We start from the raw sequence: 16,239 nt of genomic DNA, 5'->3' as shown, positions 1-16,239 counted from the left end.
CGTGGCACAGGGCATGTGGTACATGTATGTGGCACATGGCACACAACAAATGGCACAGGGCACATGACGAATAGCACATGGCACAGGGAACATGACAAGGCACACAGCACATGGAATACACATGTGGGACATGGCACACAGTGCATGACACATGGCATGTGGTGCATGGCATGTTGCACACAGCACACAGTGTGGCACAGGACACACAGCACACGACACAGGACATGTCACAGGGCCCATGGCATGTGGCATGGGACACAGGATACACACACGGAGCACATGAATGGCACATGGAACAGAGGTGGGGACACAGAGTGCACAGGGTGTGGCACAGCTCATATGGCACGTGGCATGTGGCACACGGCACACAGTACATGGCACACGGTACATGGCACACTGCAACATGGCACACAGTACATGGCACACTGCAACATGGCACACAGTACATGGCACACGCACAGGGCACACGGTCCATGGCACGTGGCAGTGGCCGTGTGCCGGGCAGCAGGGCCCGCTCTGTTGCCGCCTCTCTCCGTTCCGTGCCCTGGATTCGGGGCCGCGGCGCAGCGGGGAGAGCTCTGGCACATCAAAGCCGCGGCTGCTCCGGCGCTCCCGGCACGCTGCCGGCCACGGACACCCGAAATGTGGGGGCTGGAGCTGCCCTCGGCTCTTGTCACCGGGTGGGGCAGCGTGGTGTCACCGTGAGGGGACAGCAGCACCCAGGAGCTGCCAGTCTCTGTACCCAGCCCCTACTGACCCCCCGCGGGTGGGGTCAGCCCCAGAGAGCAGGAGGATGGGCACAGGGGTGGTGCTTTATTGGGGGGATCATGCAGCCTCCAAATATCACAGTGACAGAGAAGCGAGGACCGAGGGGACACCAGGGGTGGGGCCGGGCCACCAGGAGCGAGCGGTGCTGGGGTGCCCTGCACTGGGGACACGTGTGCCCCGTGTCCCAGGCAGGTGGGGGCTGTGGCAGGGCAGGGTCTTGCGGGGGCCTCGTCTGTCCCCACGCACACCGGGACAGTGGGGGGGTCTCACTGGGACACCTTTACTCCGGGGTCGGGGGCCCTTCACCGGGGCAACCCAAGGCTGGGGGCACTGGGAGTCTCTCACTGGGGGAACTGAGGCTGGAGTCGGGGTCGGGGGTCCCTCACTAGGGAAAACTGAGGTTGGGGGTCGGGGGTCCCTCACTGCGGGGAGCCGAGGCTGGGCTCGGGGGTGGGGGGCCGGGGGCAGCGCGGGGGGAAAGCCTTGTAGCTGTAGTACTCCACCACCTGCTTGGGCACCTCCGCCAGCACGCACTTGGCCAGGGCCGTGGGTGACGCCTGCGGGACACCGGGGACAGCGGGGTGAGCCGGGGGCACCGCCATCCGCGCCGCCGTGTGCGGTGGGAGAGGGGAGGGGACGGGAGGGACAGGAGGGACAGGAAGGGACGGGAAGGGAGGAGATAGATGGGAGAGGAAAGACGGGACGGGACAAGTCGGAGGCGGGACGGGAGGGAAAGGGGCGGGAGAGGATGGGACGGGAGGGAAGGGCCGGAGGGGAAGGCAGGACCTCGTCGCTGCCCCACTCACGTTCTTGAACTCGCGGAACGGGACGAACTGGACGATGTCGCGCAGGACGGGCTCGCCCTTGGGGGAGCGCAGGACGCCGTCGTCCCCGTCCAGGATCTGCATGTCCGTGAAGTCGGCGTTGCCCACGCCGACGATGATGATGGACATGGGCAGGTAGGAGGCGCGGACGATGGCCTCCCGCGTGTCTGCCATGTCCGTCACCACGCCGTCCGTCAGGATCAGCAGGATGAAGTATTGCTGGGGGGACAGGGATGCTCGGGGGCTGCCCGACCCCGCTGCCCCACGCCGGAGCAGCCACGGGTGGCACGAGTGTGCAGGGGCTGAGCCCAGCCCCGGCGGGGGCAGACGGACCCACCGACGCCTCCTTGGTCCGCTCCTCGTCGGCCGCCACACGAGCCACCTTGGAGATGATGGGAGCCACGTTGGTGGGGCCGTAGAGCTGGATTTTGGGCAGGCAGCTCTGGTAGGACTCCACGACGCCCTGGATGCCTGTGGGGTGTGCGAGGGGTGAGAGGCATCCCAGCCATGGATCCGGCCCCTCTGGAGCTGGACTCACCCTCACACTCATCATTGTCGGGGTTGAAGTTGATGGCGAAGTCGTGGGAGACCTGGAGGGAGGGGAGGGGGCAGCCGGTGCACCCCCTACCACAGCCCCCGGCGTCTGCCAGGCCCCACCAGTGCCACAGCCCAGGGTACCCAGAGGGACGAGCCCGTCCCTGGGGTCCCACAGGGCCCTGGCAACCCGAGACCCCCTCACCTCGTACTTGGGGGGGATCCTGGCACCAAAGCCCAGAGCCGAGAATTTCTTATCGCTGCAAGGGAAGGGGGGTGAGGAGCTCTGGTGCCAGCACTGAGTGCCTGCCACCAGCAGAACTGACCCAAGGTGGATGTCACCAATGGGTGTGGCCCTGGGGCACCAGCCAGAGCCACCAACCTGTCGTAGTCCTGGCAGATCTCACCCACAGCCACCAGCGCCTTGAGGTACTCGTTGGGCTGGTAGGGGTTGATGTAGTGCAGGGAGCAGCTGTTCCGGGGGTCCCCGTTGGAGGCCGTGAAGTCGATGGCCACCTGGGGTGGGGGCATGAGGGTCACCCGGCGTGAGCAGGCCACTGGTGTGTCCCTGCTGGGCGGGAGGGGACGCTGCTCACCGTGAAATGGATCTGGCAGCCGCCCATGATGTAATCCAGGAAGGAGTAAACCCTGTGGATCTTCCAGAGGGACCTGTGTTGGGCGGCCCTGCCCCACGCCGGCCCACGGAGCCGGGCACGGCCTGGCACAGCCCGGCACAGCCCTGGGCACTCACCTTCAGGTCCAGCAGCACCACGACCCCCGAGTTCTTGTAGTTGCGCTTTTTGATCTTGTACTTGGGGTTCATGCAGTCCCACTGCACCTGTGGCACCACACCCGCGCTGCCTGCGGCCCACCCAGGACACGGCCCAGCCCTGCCAGCCCTGCCCCTGGTGCCACTCTGCACCCTGGGGACCCCATGGCCCCGTAACTTTGCAGCCCAATAGCCCTGCACCCCCACTGCCCAGGGTGCAGCTGCCTTCCCCCACTCCCAGCCACCCCCAGGCCCCAGCCACCTCATCCATTCCCCAGAAGACCCCAAGCCCACCATCCCTTCCCCAAACAGGAGGGCAGCGAGAAGAAAATGACGCCAAACCCAGAGGAGGAGCTGGAAGGTGGCTGCTAGGACAGGCTCTGCTGGCAGCACACAGGGTGACCCCCAGGCCATCCCCGTGTCCCCATGTCCCACCTTGTTCTCCCCCATCGCCTTCTGCATCTCCTCGAAGGTGGTGAAGAACTCCCCGATGAAGTCGTGCTTGCCCCGCGAGTCGTAGTCCCACACCACACACTGTGACGGGCACGGCTCAGCCCCGGCACTGGGGGGTCCTCAGCCCTGTCCCCAGCACCCCCCCAGGAATCTGGGGTACAGATGCCCCTGTGCAGGGCAGGAATAGGGGTCCCCATCTTTCTTGCTCACCCTCAGCTTCCTCTTCTCCTCACAGCTGCAGAGCGAGTTGAGGGAGACTTTGAAGGGCTCCCAGATGGGGCTCAGGTTGTTCTTCACCACCTGCAGGACGGGGGGTTCAGGGGGGCCGGGGAGCCCCGGAGTGGCCGTGGGGAGCCCTGGGGTGGCCGTGGGGCAGCCGAGGGCCCGGTGCTGCTGTGGCCTCACCTCAGTGCGGTACACCAGCTGCTCACTGCGGTCATCGTCGATGCGGTAGATCTCCAGGAAGGGATCTGACTTGCTGAAGAGGTCCTGGGGGAGGAGGATGAGGGAGGGCACTGCCCACCTTGCCCACCCCACCCTGTTTTCCCCCTGGCTCCTGGCTCACCTTGTCGTCCAGTTTCTTGGCGCGGAAGGCAAGCTCCACGTAGCCGTTGTTCCCCGAGATCTCCTCCGAGATGATCTGAGAGGCGGCCATGGGGTGCTCGGTGCCTGCATAGCTTTGCCCCCCCGCCCACCACCTCCCTGTGGAGCCCTGGGAGGGGACAGGGTCCCCCGTGCTTCCCTGGCACAGCAGGGACCTTCAGGATGGCCAGTAGATGCCATCGGGGACTCTGAGCCCTCCCCACCCCCAAGAGTCTGTGCCACTGACTGATCCAGTCCAGTGCCACCCAGTTGTCCCAGCTTGATGCTGTCCCAGTGTCCCAGTGCCATCCCTGTGTCCTGTCTGGTGCCATCCCAGGATTCCAGCCCCCTGTCACCTGTGCACCCCATCCTGGTGCCACCCACGTGCCTGGGTTTGGTGCCACCCCAGTGCCCCTGCTCAGTGTCACCCACCCCGCTGTCACCCCCAGCACGGGCTCGGGGCTCACCGTGATCGTGGACTTGCCCGCAAACTTCCCGTACTTGAGGAACAGCGGCTTCGTCACCCGTTTCTGCGCCACGATCTGCGAGAGCCCAGCGTTGGGGAGGGGACACCACCGGGGTCCCCGGACGGGGTCCCCAGGCTCACCTGCCCCACGGTGCACTCCATGCCTCCCAGGAAATCATCATCGTGCGTGCCCACGCCGGCCTGGCCGTGGCTGTCGTAGACCTCGAACCGCAGCTTCTGCACCTCCTCGAAGTAGTAATCGACTGTGAAGATCTTGGCGAACACGGGGTTCAGGTTGCTCTTGATCACCTCGCTGCGATCCACCTGCGTGGGTGGCACAGGGCCTTGGGGTGCCAGAGCTCACACAGGGCTGGAGCCCAGGGGTGCGGGGATGTGGGGGGATGGAGGGATGGGACATGCCAGGCTGAGGGGTAAAGGGATGAGGGATGGGGGAATGAAGGATGGAGGGAATGCAGGGAAGGACCAGCTGTGCCCAAGCGAATGGCATTTAGAGGAGCTCCTTGTGCCCCCCCCAGCCTCCAGCCCTGCCAGCCCCGAGTCTGGGATGCTGCTCCCACTGGGCTCCCTGTAGTCATCCAAGGGGATGCTCTGCCTCTGGCTGTGCTTTTCCACAGCTCTGCTGGAGCAGGAACAGTGGGTTGGTGCCAGGACAAGCTGCTGTGCCCGTCCTGGGGTGGCCCTGCCTGTCCTGGTGTCCCCAGCGGGCAGTGGGTGCTCAGCGTGTCCCAGCCGTGCTGGCAGTGGGTACCGAGCAGTTCCGGAGCCTCCCCCGCACGCGTCCCGCCAGTGTTGACTCAAGGGGACACATCCTGGCCAGGGCACCCTGCCAGCCCCTGGCCCCTGCCCACTGCCTGCCCAGTCCGGCATCATCTGCCAAGCCCACGCTGCTGCCACCCTGCCATGGCCCCTGTGTCCCTCCTGCGTGGGCACTGCCAGCCCCTCATGCTGGGGATGTCCAGGTCCGGGGCCATCTCGGCTCTCAGAGCCAGCAGCAGAGCCAGATTCAGGCAGCCCCTGCTCTGGGGACACAGGCTGGCTGGGACAGGAGCCACTCCAAAAGGTGGCTCAGGAGGGACCCTCTTGCCTCTTGGAGCTGGCTGGTGTCTGGCACAGCTGGGTACAAGTGTCTGGCATGGCACAGCACGGCACAGAGTGTGGCACAGAGCACTGGCACAGCCAGGTACGAGTGTCTGGCATGGCACAGCACGGCACAGTGTGGCACAGAGCACTGGCACAGCCGGGTATGAGTGTCTGGCATGGCACAGCATGGCACAGAGTATGGCACAGAGCACTGTGGCACAGTGGGTACGAGTGTCTGGCATGGCACAGCACACCGCAGCTGGCACGGGGCCCTTGTCCCCCCCGGCTCCACGCTGGCTCGAGCGGAGTCGATGACACGCCGAGGGATTTAGCGCTAAATCCGCCGCTGAGCGGCCGCGATTAGAGCGGAGCTGCCGGTGTCTGCCGGTGCAGAGCTCTGCATGGGGAGGGGGGGAAGGAGCCGTGCCAGCCCCAGTGCCGTCCCGGTGTCTGCCAGCCCCACTGCCAGCATCAGTCCCAGGGCCAGTGTCAGCACCAGCCCTCCAGCCCTGAGCCACCCTGGGGGGCTGTGGTGTCTCTTGTCCCTGTCCCGGGGCAGTGCAGCCACTCTGGAGCCACATGCGGTGGGCACCATGCCCTGCCCCACCCCCTGGCCTCACTGCAGCCCCCGTGGGCTGGATGTGACCCAGTGTTAGCACCATCCCCACAGGCTGCCGGGTGCCCCACAGTGCCCTGCCCACCCTGCATCACCCCCTGGAACCCGTCCTGCACCCTGCACCCTGTTCTGCACTGTGCACCCTACCCTGCATCATCTCCTGCACCCCATCCTGCACCCCTGCTCTGCACCCTGTACCCTTGTCTGAACCCTGCACCCTGTTGTGCACCCAGCAGCACATTCTTCCTTATCTCCTGCACCCTGATCTGAACCCTGCACCTCGTTCTGAACTCTGCAGCATGTCTTGCACCACGCACCCTACTCTGCATCATCTCCTGCACCCCATCCTGCATCCCTGCTCTGCACCCTGTACCCTGCTCTGAACCCTGCACCCTGTTTTGCATCCTTTACCCCATTCTCCCTTACTTCCTGTACCCTGCTCTGAACCCTGTACCCTGCTCTGAACCCTGCCCCCTGTGCCCCACTCTCTTTTATCTCCTGTACCCTGCTCTGTGCCCTGTCCTCTGCTCCCCATCTCCTGCACCATCTCCTGCACCCTGACCCCTGTTCTGCACCCTGACCTCCATTCTGCACCTCTCCCCTCACCATCTCCTGCACCCACCCTGCAGCCCCCTCCATCCACACCCTGTGCCCAGCCCTGCCAGCTCCCCCTGCCCTGCCGTGCCCGGCTCGGTGGGTGCCAGCAGTGCCCCCCCTCTCCTACCTCCATCCACTGGCCCTGGGTCTGCATCAGCAGCAGGACACAGGGGTCCGACTTGTTGAGGGTGTCACGGTCCAGGAGGTGTTTACAGCTGACCCGCAGCTCCACCTTGGACAGCACGGCCAGCGGGGCCTGCGGGCACGGCTCGGGCGCGGCGCCCATGCCGGCCGGGCGCGGCGGGGCACCGGCGGCGCCGTGGGCGAAGGGCATGGGGGCCGAGCGGGGCGGCCGCTGCCTCGGGCGCCCTCAGGGAGCCGGGCAGGTGCCCGTCATGCCCGGGACACGGCGCCCCGCGCTGCCAGGCACGGCCCCGCTGGCGGGACAGGGCTGGGGCAGAGGCACCCCAGGGACACCCTCCGGGGCGGGGTGGTCGTTCCAGTCCCGATGGTTCCGCGGGGCCCTGCAAGGCATCAAAGCACAGTGCGGTGAGCGGGAGCTGGGGCACCCTCGTGGCACTGCCCGTGTACCCCCCAAATCCCAGCCAGCACCGTGGGCGCTGCTGTGGGGGGTTCACATGGTCCTGCAGGGCCGTGCCCAGCTCTGTGCCAGCCCCACCCCAGGGGCAGGATGTGTCCCGAGGGGAAGGGGGACCTAAGTGGGGTGGGGTACCCCCCCTAGGGTGCCCCGTTTGAGGCTGTGCAGTAGAAACCCCCTGCAGTCCCTGCGGGCAGCACCCCCAGCCTGGGCAGGGCTCTCCGGAGGGGAGCGGGGACACGAACTCCGTGTGTGTGCCCCAGGTGAGGGATTCCCCCGGGCTGGGCACGGCGTTCATCCTCCCCCCGAGGCTGGGAACGCTCAGCCGGGCGATGCTGCCCGACGGGTCAGCCAGGGGCTCTGCCAGTGCCGGCCCCAGCCCGGGGCTTGTCCCCCCACCTGCGGGTCCTGGGGGTTCCTGGCTGGGGCAGGAGCAGGTCCTGCCCACCTGTGCCCTCTCGTGCCCGGCCAAAGTTTCCTGGGGAAGTCACGCAGTGCCCAGACCCTCCCCGGCACATGGCTCAGGTGCCCCGGCTCCGGTGGGCACCGTCCCCCTCCCCGGGATCGTGGGCACCCCCAGGCATCATCCATCACTCAGTGGAGGGGACAGCGGGTCCCACCCTGCCCCTGGCCCCTCACCTGGTGCTGGTGGCCCGGGCTGGGACGCGGCAGGGCAGGGCTGGGTGTGCCCGCCGTGCCGGTGTGCCCGCCGGAGCTGCTGCCGCTGCCACCTCCACACAACTGACTCAAGCTGCAGCTCGGGAGCGGAGCCCTAAGAGGGAGATGGATGACAAGCTCCGTTAACTGCTTCACTGCCGGCTCCGGAGCGGAGCCCACCCTGCACCGGGGCTCAGCATGGTCCCCAGGGTCCCCAGCACCGCCGGCTGTGCCAGGGCAGGAGCTCCTGCCCCAAGTGAGACGCCCGTGGCACAGTCACAGTCCCCCACCCTCCCCAGCTGCTCCCCATGGGGCACCCAAGGCCACCTTGGTCCTGGCCCCCCACACTCTGAGCCAACAGCCCAAGCACACGTGTGAGGTCCCCCAAACCCACCGGGTGCCCTCCCCACATGCTGGAGCATCCAGACCCACGTTGCAGGCACATGGAGCCCCATATGCTGAGTCCCCAGCCTGGGACCCCCCATCCACCCGTGCCCCCAGCAGCGCGGCGCTGTCAACCCAGTTTTCTGGAAGATGATGTAATTAGCTCAAATTTGGAGGGATTAAAATGCAGATAGGGCTAACGAGCACGAGGGCACCACAGGGCCCGGGCTTCGGGAGCTAATCCCCAGCCTGGCTGGCAGAAATAGGCCACTCTCCTTCCCACTCCCCCCACAGCCCCCGGCACGGCCCGGCAGGGCAGGAGGCACCGACCCACAGCAGGACACGGGCTGGGCAGAGGGGCTGGAGGGACACGGTGGCAACTGGACACAGGCAACACCTCCCCAGGCACAGCTTGGCTCTTAGAACTGCCCAGATCTATGCATCTGTGCCAGGGCTCCAGCACTGAGTGCTCCATCCCATCCCAATCCCAATCCCATCTCCCAGAACTGATGACACAGCAATGGGCTGGGGGACTGCTCTGGAGCAGTCCTGATCCCACCAACACATCCCGGTGACCGTCACCCCCTGCCCAGGGACAGGCAGAGCCTGGGATCCCCCCAACAGCCACAGAATGCCCCAGTTTCTCCCGAGCTCCTGTGGTGCAATTAGAAGTCTCAGAATTATTTGGATTGGAAAAAAAGACTCCAAGCTCAGTTCACCCTCTCCCCTCAGCACTGCTGAGGCCACCACAACATCCCCAAGTGCCACACGTGCCATGGGCTGGCCTCTGAGCCATGGAGGAATGGCTGAAAGGGCCCTGGAACTGCTGCAGGGGCTGAGCCAAGGGCCAGGGAGGGCAGGATGGCAGAGACTCAGCTCCATCCAAACCCAGCTGAGGGGCTGGGCCACATCTTGCTCCCCCCACAGCTTGTTCCTTCTCCCCACTTTTAGGGGAAGCCCCCCATGTGGGCAGCAGCTGAGTGACCCCCAGCTTGGAACACCCAACTTGTGCAGCTTTGCCTCCCAGAGAGATGTGGAAATCACCAAACCAGGAATCCTGGGATGGAAGGGGCAGCAGACAAAGCCTGGCAGGGAGGGGGAACCCCCAATGCCCCTCAGGATCAGAGCAGAAGGCAGCCCAGGCTGCAGCCCTGGCAAGGCAGAGGAGTGGGCACAAGGCAGGTGTTTAACTCGCTTTCAGGGGAACGTGGAGCCTCCAATCACAGCAAACGAGGCTTCCCACGCCTGAACTCAGGCTCTGCTCGGTGCATGTGCCCCAAAACCACAGCACACTCGGCTCTCTACGGCTTTTTATTGACAGTTCTGGGGAGAACAGTTCATTTCTTCTTCTCCACGTCCTGCTCCGCCGCTTCCTTGGCGCGCTTGGCGCGGATGCCGAAGAGGCGGGCGTTGGCTCGGGCCATGCGAAGGCTGGCAAAGGCCTTGAAGTTCTTCTCGTCTTCCGAGATGACACGCGCCTTCTCCCGCTTGAAAACCTGCGGGGAGAGCGCCAGACTGTCAGACTGCCCTGGGAGCCTCCCACGTCACCTCTGCCAGCAGCAGAGCGGGAACGGCGCGCTCGTGCCACCTGCAGGCCCTGCCCTCAGCCTGCCCTGCCGGGATCCGTGCAGGGAGCAGAGTTAAAACAGGCACCACGGGAACCCTGAGCTGGGATTTGCAGAGTCACAGCACTGTTAAGGCTGGTAAAGACCTTCAATAGTGAGCCCAGCCGGCAGCCCAGCACCACCACAGGCACTGACCGTGTCCTCAGTGCCACATCCACGTGTTTTTTGAACATTTCCAAGGATGGGGACTCCACCACTGCCCTGGGCGGCAGTGCCAGGGATGGGCAACCTGAAGCAATTTTCCTAATACCCAACCTAACCCAGAGCTGTTTACTCTGGTCCTGTCACTTGTCACCTGGGAGGAGAGCCCGACCCCCCTCCCAGCTCCACCCTCCTCCCAGGGAGTTGTAGGGAGTGACTGGAGGTTTGTGACACTACTGACAGCTCCGGAAAGCAGAGAGAATTTAGGGACAGATGGTGACCACAGAACCTGCCAGAGCACTCCTACCGCAGCCAGACCCAAAGCGCCCTCAGTTTCACAGTTCTCTCAAAGACTTATTCCTGAGATTTTTTAGATCCTGGATGGGCAATGCCTGGAGACAGCCACCCTCAAGCTGTGAGACAGCAAAGAGAGAACCCTCTCCCCAAGTCCCACCTCAATCACATCACACAGAGAACAGATGAAATGACACTTACGTTCTTGATGGGCATAACAGGTCCTGTGAGCTGAGTGGCCATCTTGAGTTCCTCTGGCTGCACAACAGAAGATGGGAATGTCACAAGGGCAGAATTTAAACTTCTCTGCCTAAAACCTCAGCTGAAGCACAGCCTGTACGCAGGTACCCAGTTTAAACACAGTGCTAATGATCCTGACAGGAGCTTTAACACCCCAGGTAATGAACCCAGCACTTCAGAGCGTTTGGCACTGCTGAGCTGCCTCACAGCCCACGCTGTGCCCGGAGCAGCAGCGGCCACAGCCCTGGCACCAACTGTGCTGCTCTCAATTACACAGGATCACAGCATCATCCAGGCTGAAAAGACCCCCATGATCATCAAGTCCAACCCGTGCCTGATGCCCACCTTGTCACCAGCCCAGAGCACTGAGTGCCACATCCATTCCTTTCTTGGGCACCTCCAGGGATGGGGACTCCAAACCTCCCTGGGCAGCCCCTGCCAATGCCTGACCACCCTTTCCAGGAAGAAATTCCTGATTCCAGCCTGAACCACCTTCCCTGGCACAAACGGAGGCTGTTCCCTGAGCCTCCTTTTCTCCAGGCTGAGCCCCCACAGCTCATATACACCCAACACGTTCCTCAGCAACTCCTTCTCAGGTTGATTCCAGCTTCTTTTAAGAGCATGCCATCAGACAAAAATGATTGAACGTTTACTGAACACAGCTGACTCCCAGCAAACACATCTGAATCAGTGTTTCTGCTCGAGGCTCTTCCTCCCTGCTCTGGAGTTAAGCAGCTTGGAGCCGCCAGATTTCCCACAAGATGGGAGGACAGCCTGAACTCACCCTTGTGTTCCTTGGATCTACTGGCAGCAGAGCCAGGGAACACAGCTCTGCTCTGATCCTGGAGAGGTTTTAATGAAAACCATTTTTGAATGTCAATAACAATCGCCTTCTGGAGCCGCCTGGCACACAGCTCTGGAGCCACTCACAGCCTCAGCCTTCCACCAGCAGGACTGGCTCCAAGGGGAACTTCCAGACACTGACAATCTAGCTCTCTAAACTAAAACTCAACTGGCTGAGCAAGGATCAAAGCTGCAGGAATTAGCACCAAAACAGGCCAGCAGCTGCTCAGCCAAAGGCCTGGCTCAAGTGCCACTCTAACCCTGAGTGCACCATTAGACTCGGCCCTGCCAGGCCTGGCCTTGGGCTGGGCTCAGAACCACGGGGTTCACGTGATGGAGAAGGCTCAGGAGCTGTGCCTGACACCAAACCTCCCAGGGCAGGACACACTTCCAGCAGTCAGGTACTCACAGAGCTGTCTCCCTTCTTGGGCATGGCTGGTTTCCTGGGGAAGAGGATGAGCTTGGAGTGGTACTCCTTCAGCCTCTGCACGTTGGCCTGCAGGGACTCTGTGGACTTGTTCCGCCTGCGGGGATCCACGGAGATGCCGATGGTCCGGGCAAACTTCTTGTTGATGCCAGCGAGCTGAGGAGAGACAGGGACAGAGCAGTGTCAGCACCCTGCAGCTCCCAGCAGCCAGGCAGGGATCCCAGCACAGCCAGCACGGGATGCAGGGGCTGCAGAAAGGTTGGAGGACCAGCTACACCACCAGCAAACGGTGTCCCGGGCTACCTTAGGCTGATTTTTGCAGGTGGATTTCCCCAGAGGAGCAAAGTGCAACTCCCACAGGACACATTCAAACTTGGATTCAGACAAATGTCTATGAGTCAGTTTATGGACAACTGAAATCAGTTTCTGGTTCACTGAATACTGGGAGCTCCATTAAATCAGGATTTTTTTCCTAACCATCTAAACCAACCATTAAATAACTATTTTTTAGACTATATTAAACAAAAAGCTCATTTTCTGTTTGAAGACAAACAGCTGCATCCTGCTTTGTGTTCTGCAATTACCCAAAAATTAAAGAAAAATAAATAATGAAGTATTTGGCACCCAGAAGAACAATTTCCCTGCCTCAGTGCACTGATTTCAGTTATAAATGTTTTAATTAAGATACTGAGCCAGGCATGGAGGAGGCTGGTGGCTGCCAGCAAGTCCTGATGTGGAATCTCATCATAGATGAACAGTGGACAGCCCTGCAGAGCACCTTTAGCAGCTCAGCACACCTGGGCACGTCACAGGGACAAAGAATGGAGGACAGCAAACACTTCTCACTTTAATCCAACTATCAGGACTTTAATCCAACTATTATTACTCCAGCTGCTGCGGGGAGCTGTGCTGAATGGTTCTTCCTCCTGGTACAGTATTCCCTGCTACTCTTAAACCTAAATTGACCTGGGTATACTTGGTCCTCAACATGCAAACATTGGCTAAAATATTTACAATTAGCAGAAAAATATTTGATAAAGAAACAACTTAATGAAGGTGATCTTAATCTTCCCCCTCTCTTCCAAAATTTTAGGAGACTCAAGACTCTTTTAAAATTGAAATTTCATAGAATCTCTGGAGAGTTTGGGTTGGAAGGGATCTTAAAGATCTTTAAGTTCCACCCCTTGCAAAGGGCAGGGACACTTTTCACTATTCCAGGCTGCTCCAAGCCCTGTCCAACATGGCCTAGGACACTTCCAAGGATGAGGCAGCCACTGCTTCTTCAGGCACCCTGTGCCAGGGCCTGCCCACCCTCACAGGGGAGAACTTTTTTGTACATCTAACCCAAATTCCCCCTATTTCAGCCTGATTTTAACAGAATTTTAAATGACAGTCGGACCAGATAAACAGACATTTACCTTTCAAAGCACCCTTCATACATCCACTCCACCATCACAGGTAAGATTTGCCTTTCCTTGCTCCCAGAGCCAGGAAATCCACAGCCCTCCCTGGCTGTGGCAGTGTCAGGAGGTACCAACACCTGAGGGAGGCTCCTTGTGCAGGGCAGCAGAAGCAGCTGAGCTCAGGCTGTATTTGAATGCTTTGAATGAAGCTCTGTACTTACTTTAAGCTCCTCCAGGCTGAAGCCTCTGCCAGCACGGACTTTTTTGTGGTATCTGATTGTGGGGCACCTCACGATGGGCCGGATGGGCCCGGCCACGGGGCGGGGGGCGATGCGGCGAGCCTTGGCCTGGCGAGCCTTCCTCCTGGAACGGCAGGATCACACCAGCCTTCAGCTTGGGAAAGACGCCCGGCCACTGAGCCCAACCTGTGCCTGATCCCCTCCTGTGCCTGATCAACCCAGCCTGCATCAGCCCTTCCTTGGGACAGCCCCGGGATGGGGCTCCAGCACCTCCCTGACCTTCCTTTCCAGGAAGAAACTCCTTTTGATGTCCAACCTGAACCTCCCCTGGTGCAACCTGAGGCTATTCCCTCTTCTCCTGCCCCCATTCCCTGGGACCAGAGCCCGATCTCCTGCTGTCAGGAGCTTGTGGAGACACAGAAAGTTCCCCCTGAGTCTCCTTTCCTCCAGTCTGAGGTCCCCCAGCTGCTCCAGACCCTTCCCAGCTCCGTTCCCTTCTCTGGACATGCTCCAGCTCCTCAATGTCTGTCTTGCAGTGAGGGGCTAAACACAACACCGGAGTTTCAAATGTGACATTTGCAGTACCAGTACAGGGGACAGACCAAGTGTCACCAGCCTCTTGCCCACCTGTGACAGCCACGGAGTACACGGCACCTCTGCCACATGTGCCACTCCTGCCCTGCGCTGCCTCCGGAACGCGCAGCGGGGCCGGGCAGGCTGTGCTGCCATCAGAGACCCAGGGAAGAGCGTTCATCACTGTAGATGCAGCGATTCCGGAGATGTCTCATCACTTGGCTGCGGCTGCCACAGGCTCGCCCTGAGCACGGGCAGAGAACAGCTAAACAAACCCGCGGCGTCCTGGCTTTGGAAGCGGCCCCGCAGACACCGGGAAAGGCCCTCCCGCGGCCCCCGGAGCTCCGGGACTCACCTGCGGAGCTTGCGGGCGGGCTGGTTGAACCAGGTGGCGACGCGGCGCTGCCAGTCCTTGTGGAAGTGGGGCTTCAGGATCATCCCATTGCGGCTGGGCGCCATGGCTGCGGCCTGCGGACACGGGCACGGTTAACGCGGGGACACCCGAGGCACCCCCAAGCCCGCGGGCCCCGGCCCGGAGCGGCTCCATCGGCGCCCCCGGAGCCTCCCCCACGGCCTCGCGTGGGGCTGTGGCGGCGGCGGGCGCGGCCCTGGCGGGTGGATGGCGGCGGATGGAGCCCCCGGCCCTCACTCACCTCCCGCCACGACAATGGCGACCGGAAAGGAAGCGCTGGCGCGGCGGCGCCGGAAGTGCCGCGGCGGCGCCCAATGGGCAGCGCGGGAGCGGCCCGGGGAGGGGCGGGGCCGGAGGGCGGGGCCAACCGGGGAGAGGCGGGGCAAGGGGGCGGGGCCAGCCCGGGAGGGGCGGAGCCTGGAGGGGACGGGGCCGGCGGGGCGGTGGCTTCCCCGCGCCCGCAGCAAAGATGGCGGCGGCTTCAAGGGCCCGCGGACGGCGGCGAAAGAACGGGGACCGGGGACACGGGGACAGGCTCGATCGGCAGCAGCAGCTCGATGCCCTCTCCCGTGCCCAGCACCTTCTGGCCAGGAGGATGCGACGGACACTGTGTAGGGGTATGCTGGTTCCCAGTCCCTGAGGAATCCCCGTGCAACCCCAGCCCAAGAGCCCTGAGTGCTGCCCTTTTGGGGTAGCAGCATTATCTCGCACGAGGCAGGAGTGGCATCAGGGACTTCCATCCTCCTGGCACGTCCCGCAGTGAGATCCACAGCCTTTGCCTGGGACAAGGGCACAGCAGTGCTGGCAGCACCCCAGAAGCCACCAGGGACCCTGTGCTGGGCCCCCACTGTCACCCTCAGCTCCACAGAACTGAACTCTCCTCCCCACAAAGGTTTTGTGAGTTAAAGAAAATAAAATCAAAGAACACTTGACATTTCATCTGCTGCTGGAAAAGGAAGTTCAAAGAGTGAGACTGGGAAGAAACAAACAAGTTTGGAATTAAAACATCAAGGCAGCAGCATCCAAAAATGTAGAAAACTGTGTCCCTGAACTCAAGGAAAATCATTCCTCAGGGAATGAGCTGGGACAGGGGAGAAGACACAGTGCAGAACGTCTGCACATTCTCAGGGAGGCAGGAGGCTCCCAGCTCCAGCCTGACCCAAGACAGGAGCCTGGGAGTGTGACAAAGGCCTGAGGGCTGGGAGCAGTCAGAGCCCAGGCTTGGGCTGGGGTCTTTCAGGTCACAGACAGTCCTGGTGGAGTAACTGCAGACAATAACCCTTCCTAAAAAATGCAGCCAGCCAGGGCACTCCAGGCAGCAACAACCACTTTAATGCTTTCTCTGATGAACACCAGACAACCCTGTCAGCAGGGCCTGTTTCGCAACAGCCACGAGGATGAAGCAGCTTTTCCTGAGGATTCCCAACAAACACACCTGCTTTTGCTGGATTTCCAAGTGTACTTCTCCAGCTCAGAACCAGCAGTTCAGAACATTCTTCCATGTGTGCTCAGAGTCACCCTCTGCACAGTTGGTTTACATGTCCCTCTGCTGAGCTCTGCAAAGTTTTGCCTCAACCTCTGCTTGGGAAACACTTGCTGTGAAAACTGGACATAAATTATTGACCAGGGAGAAGGAGGCTCTTGTCCTGTACCACTCCACAGCTCTAATGAGCTTCATGTGTGCCCAAACACC

At 61.8% G+C, this 16,239-nt stretch overlaps 2 protein-coding genes across 2 annotated transcripts; both read right to left on the bottom strand.

Annotated features, from left to right (window-relative positions):
* Positions 1 to 1,187: 1,187 nt before the first annotated feature.
* CPNE7 (copine 7) lies at positions 1,188 to 8,046 on the bottom strand. The gene is made up of 16 exons (XM_063410572.1): positions 7,948 to 8,046; positions 6,838 to 7,234; positions 4,538 to 4,720; positions 4,398 to 4,472; positions 3,914 to 3,988; positions 3,754 to 3,837; positions 3,559 to 3,648; positions 3,331 to 3,429; positions 2,878 to 2,964; positions 2,723 to 2,782; positions 2,509 to 2,642; positions 2,332 to 2,386; positions 2,131 to 2,182; positions 1,930 to 2,063; positions 1,575 to 1,811; positions 1,188 to 1,325 (listed from the first exon to the last, which is right to left on the bottom strand). Exons 2-16 carry the CDS (start codon positions 7,042 to 7,044, stop codon positions 1,188 to 1,190), a joined length of 1,710 nt encoding a protein of 569 aa, XP_063266642.1. The 5' UTR covers positions 7,045 to 7,234; positions 7,948 to 8,046.
* Positions 8,047 to 9,647: 1,601 nt separating this feature from the next.
* Positions 9,648 to 14,905, bottom strand: RPL13 (ribosomal protein L13). The gene is made up of 6 exons (XM_063411060.1): positions 14,788 to 14,905; positions 14,490 to 14,602; positions 13,544 to 13,685; positions 11,902 to 12,075; positions 10,611 to 10,667; positions 9,648 to 9,845 (listed from the first exon to the last, which is right to left on the bottom strand). The coding sequence occupies exons 2-6, from the start codon at positions 14,591 to 14,593 to the stop codon at positions 9,687 to 9,689; spliced, it is 636 nt and encodes a 211-aa protein (XP_063267130.1). The 5' UTR covers positions 14,594 to 14,602; positions 14,788 to 14,905; the 3' UTR covers positions 9,648 to 9,686.
* Between the last annotated feature and the right edge of the window lie 1,334 nt (positions 14,906 to 16,239).

The sequence above is a fragment of the Prinia subflava genome, chromosome 13 (genome assembly GCF_021018805.1).
Source record: "Prinia subflava isolate CZ2003 ecotype Zambia chromosome 13, Cam_Psub_1.2, whole genome shotgun sequence".
NCBI lineage: Eukaryota > Metazoa > Chordata > Aves > Passeriformes > Cisticolidae > Prinia > Prinia subflava.
Note: the sequence above shows the minus strand (reverse complement) of the source record. Positions and strands in the feature narration are given on the sequence as shown.

Coding starts and splice junctions, on each gene's coding strand:
- CPNE7 (XM_063410572.1), bottom strand. CDS start 7,044: ATGCCCTTCGCCCACGGCGCCGCCGGTGCCCCGCCGCGCCCGGCCGGC. Junction 3,838..3,913: donor CCAAGAAACTGGACGACAAG/GTGAGCCAGGAG, acceptor CTCCTCCCCCAG/GACCTCTTCAGCAAGTCAGA. Junction 2,643..2,722: donor GCTGCCAGATCCATTTCACG/GTGAGCAGCGTC, acceptor CCCCCACCCCAG/GTGGCCATCGACTTCACGGC.
- RPL13 (XM_063411060.1), bottom strand. CDS start 14,593: ATGGCGCCCAGCCGCAATGGGATGATCCTGAAGCCCCACTTCCACAAG. Junction 13,686..14,489: donor CCCGCCCGCAAGCTCCGCAG/GTGAGTCCCGGA, acceptor CTGCCGTTCCAG/GAGGAAGGCTCGCCAGGCCA. Junction 12,076..13,543: donor TCAGCCTGGAGGAGCTTAAA/GTAAGTACAGAG, acceptor GTCTCTCCTCAG/CTCGCTGGCATCAACAAGAA.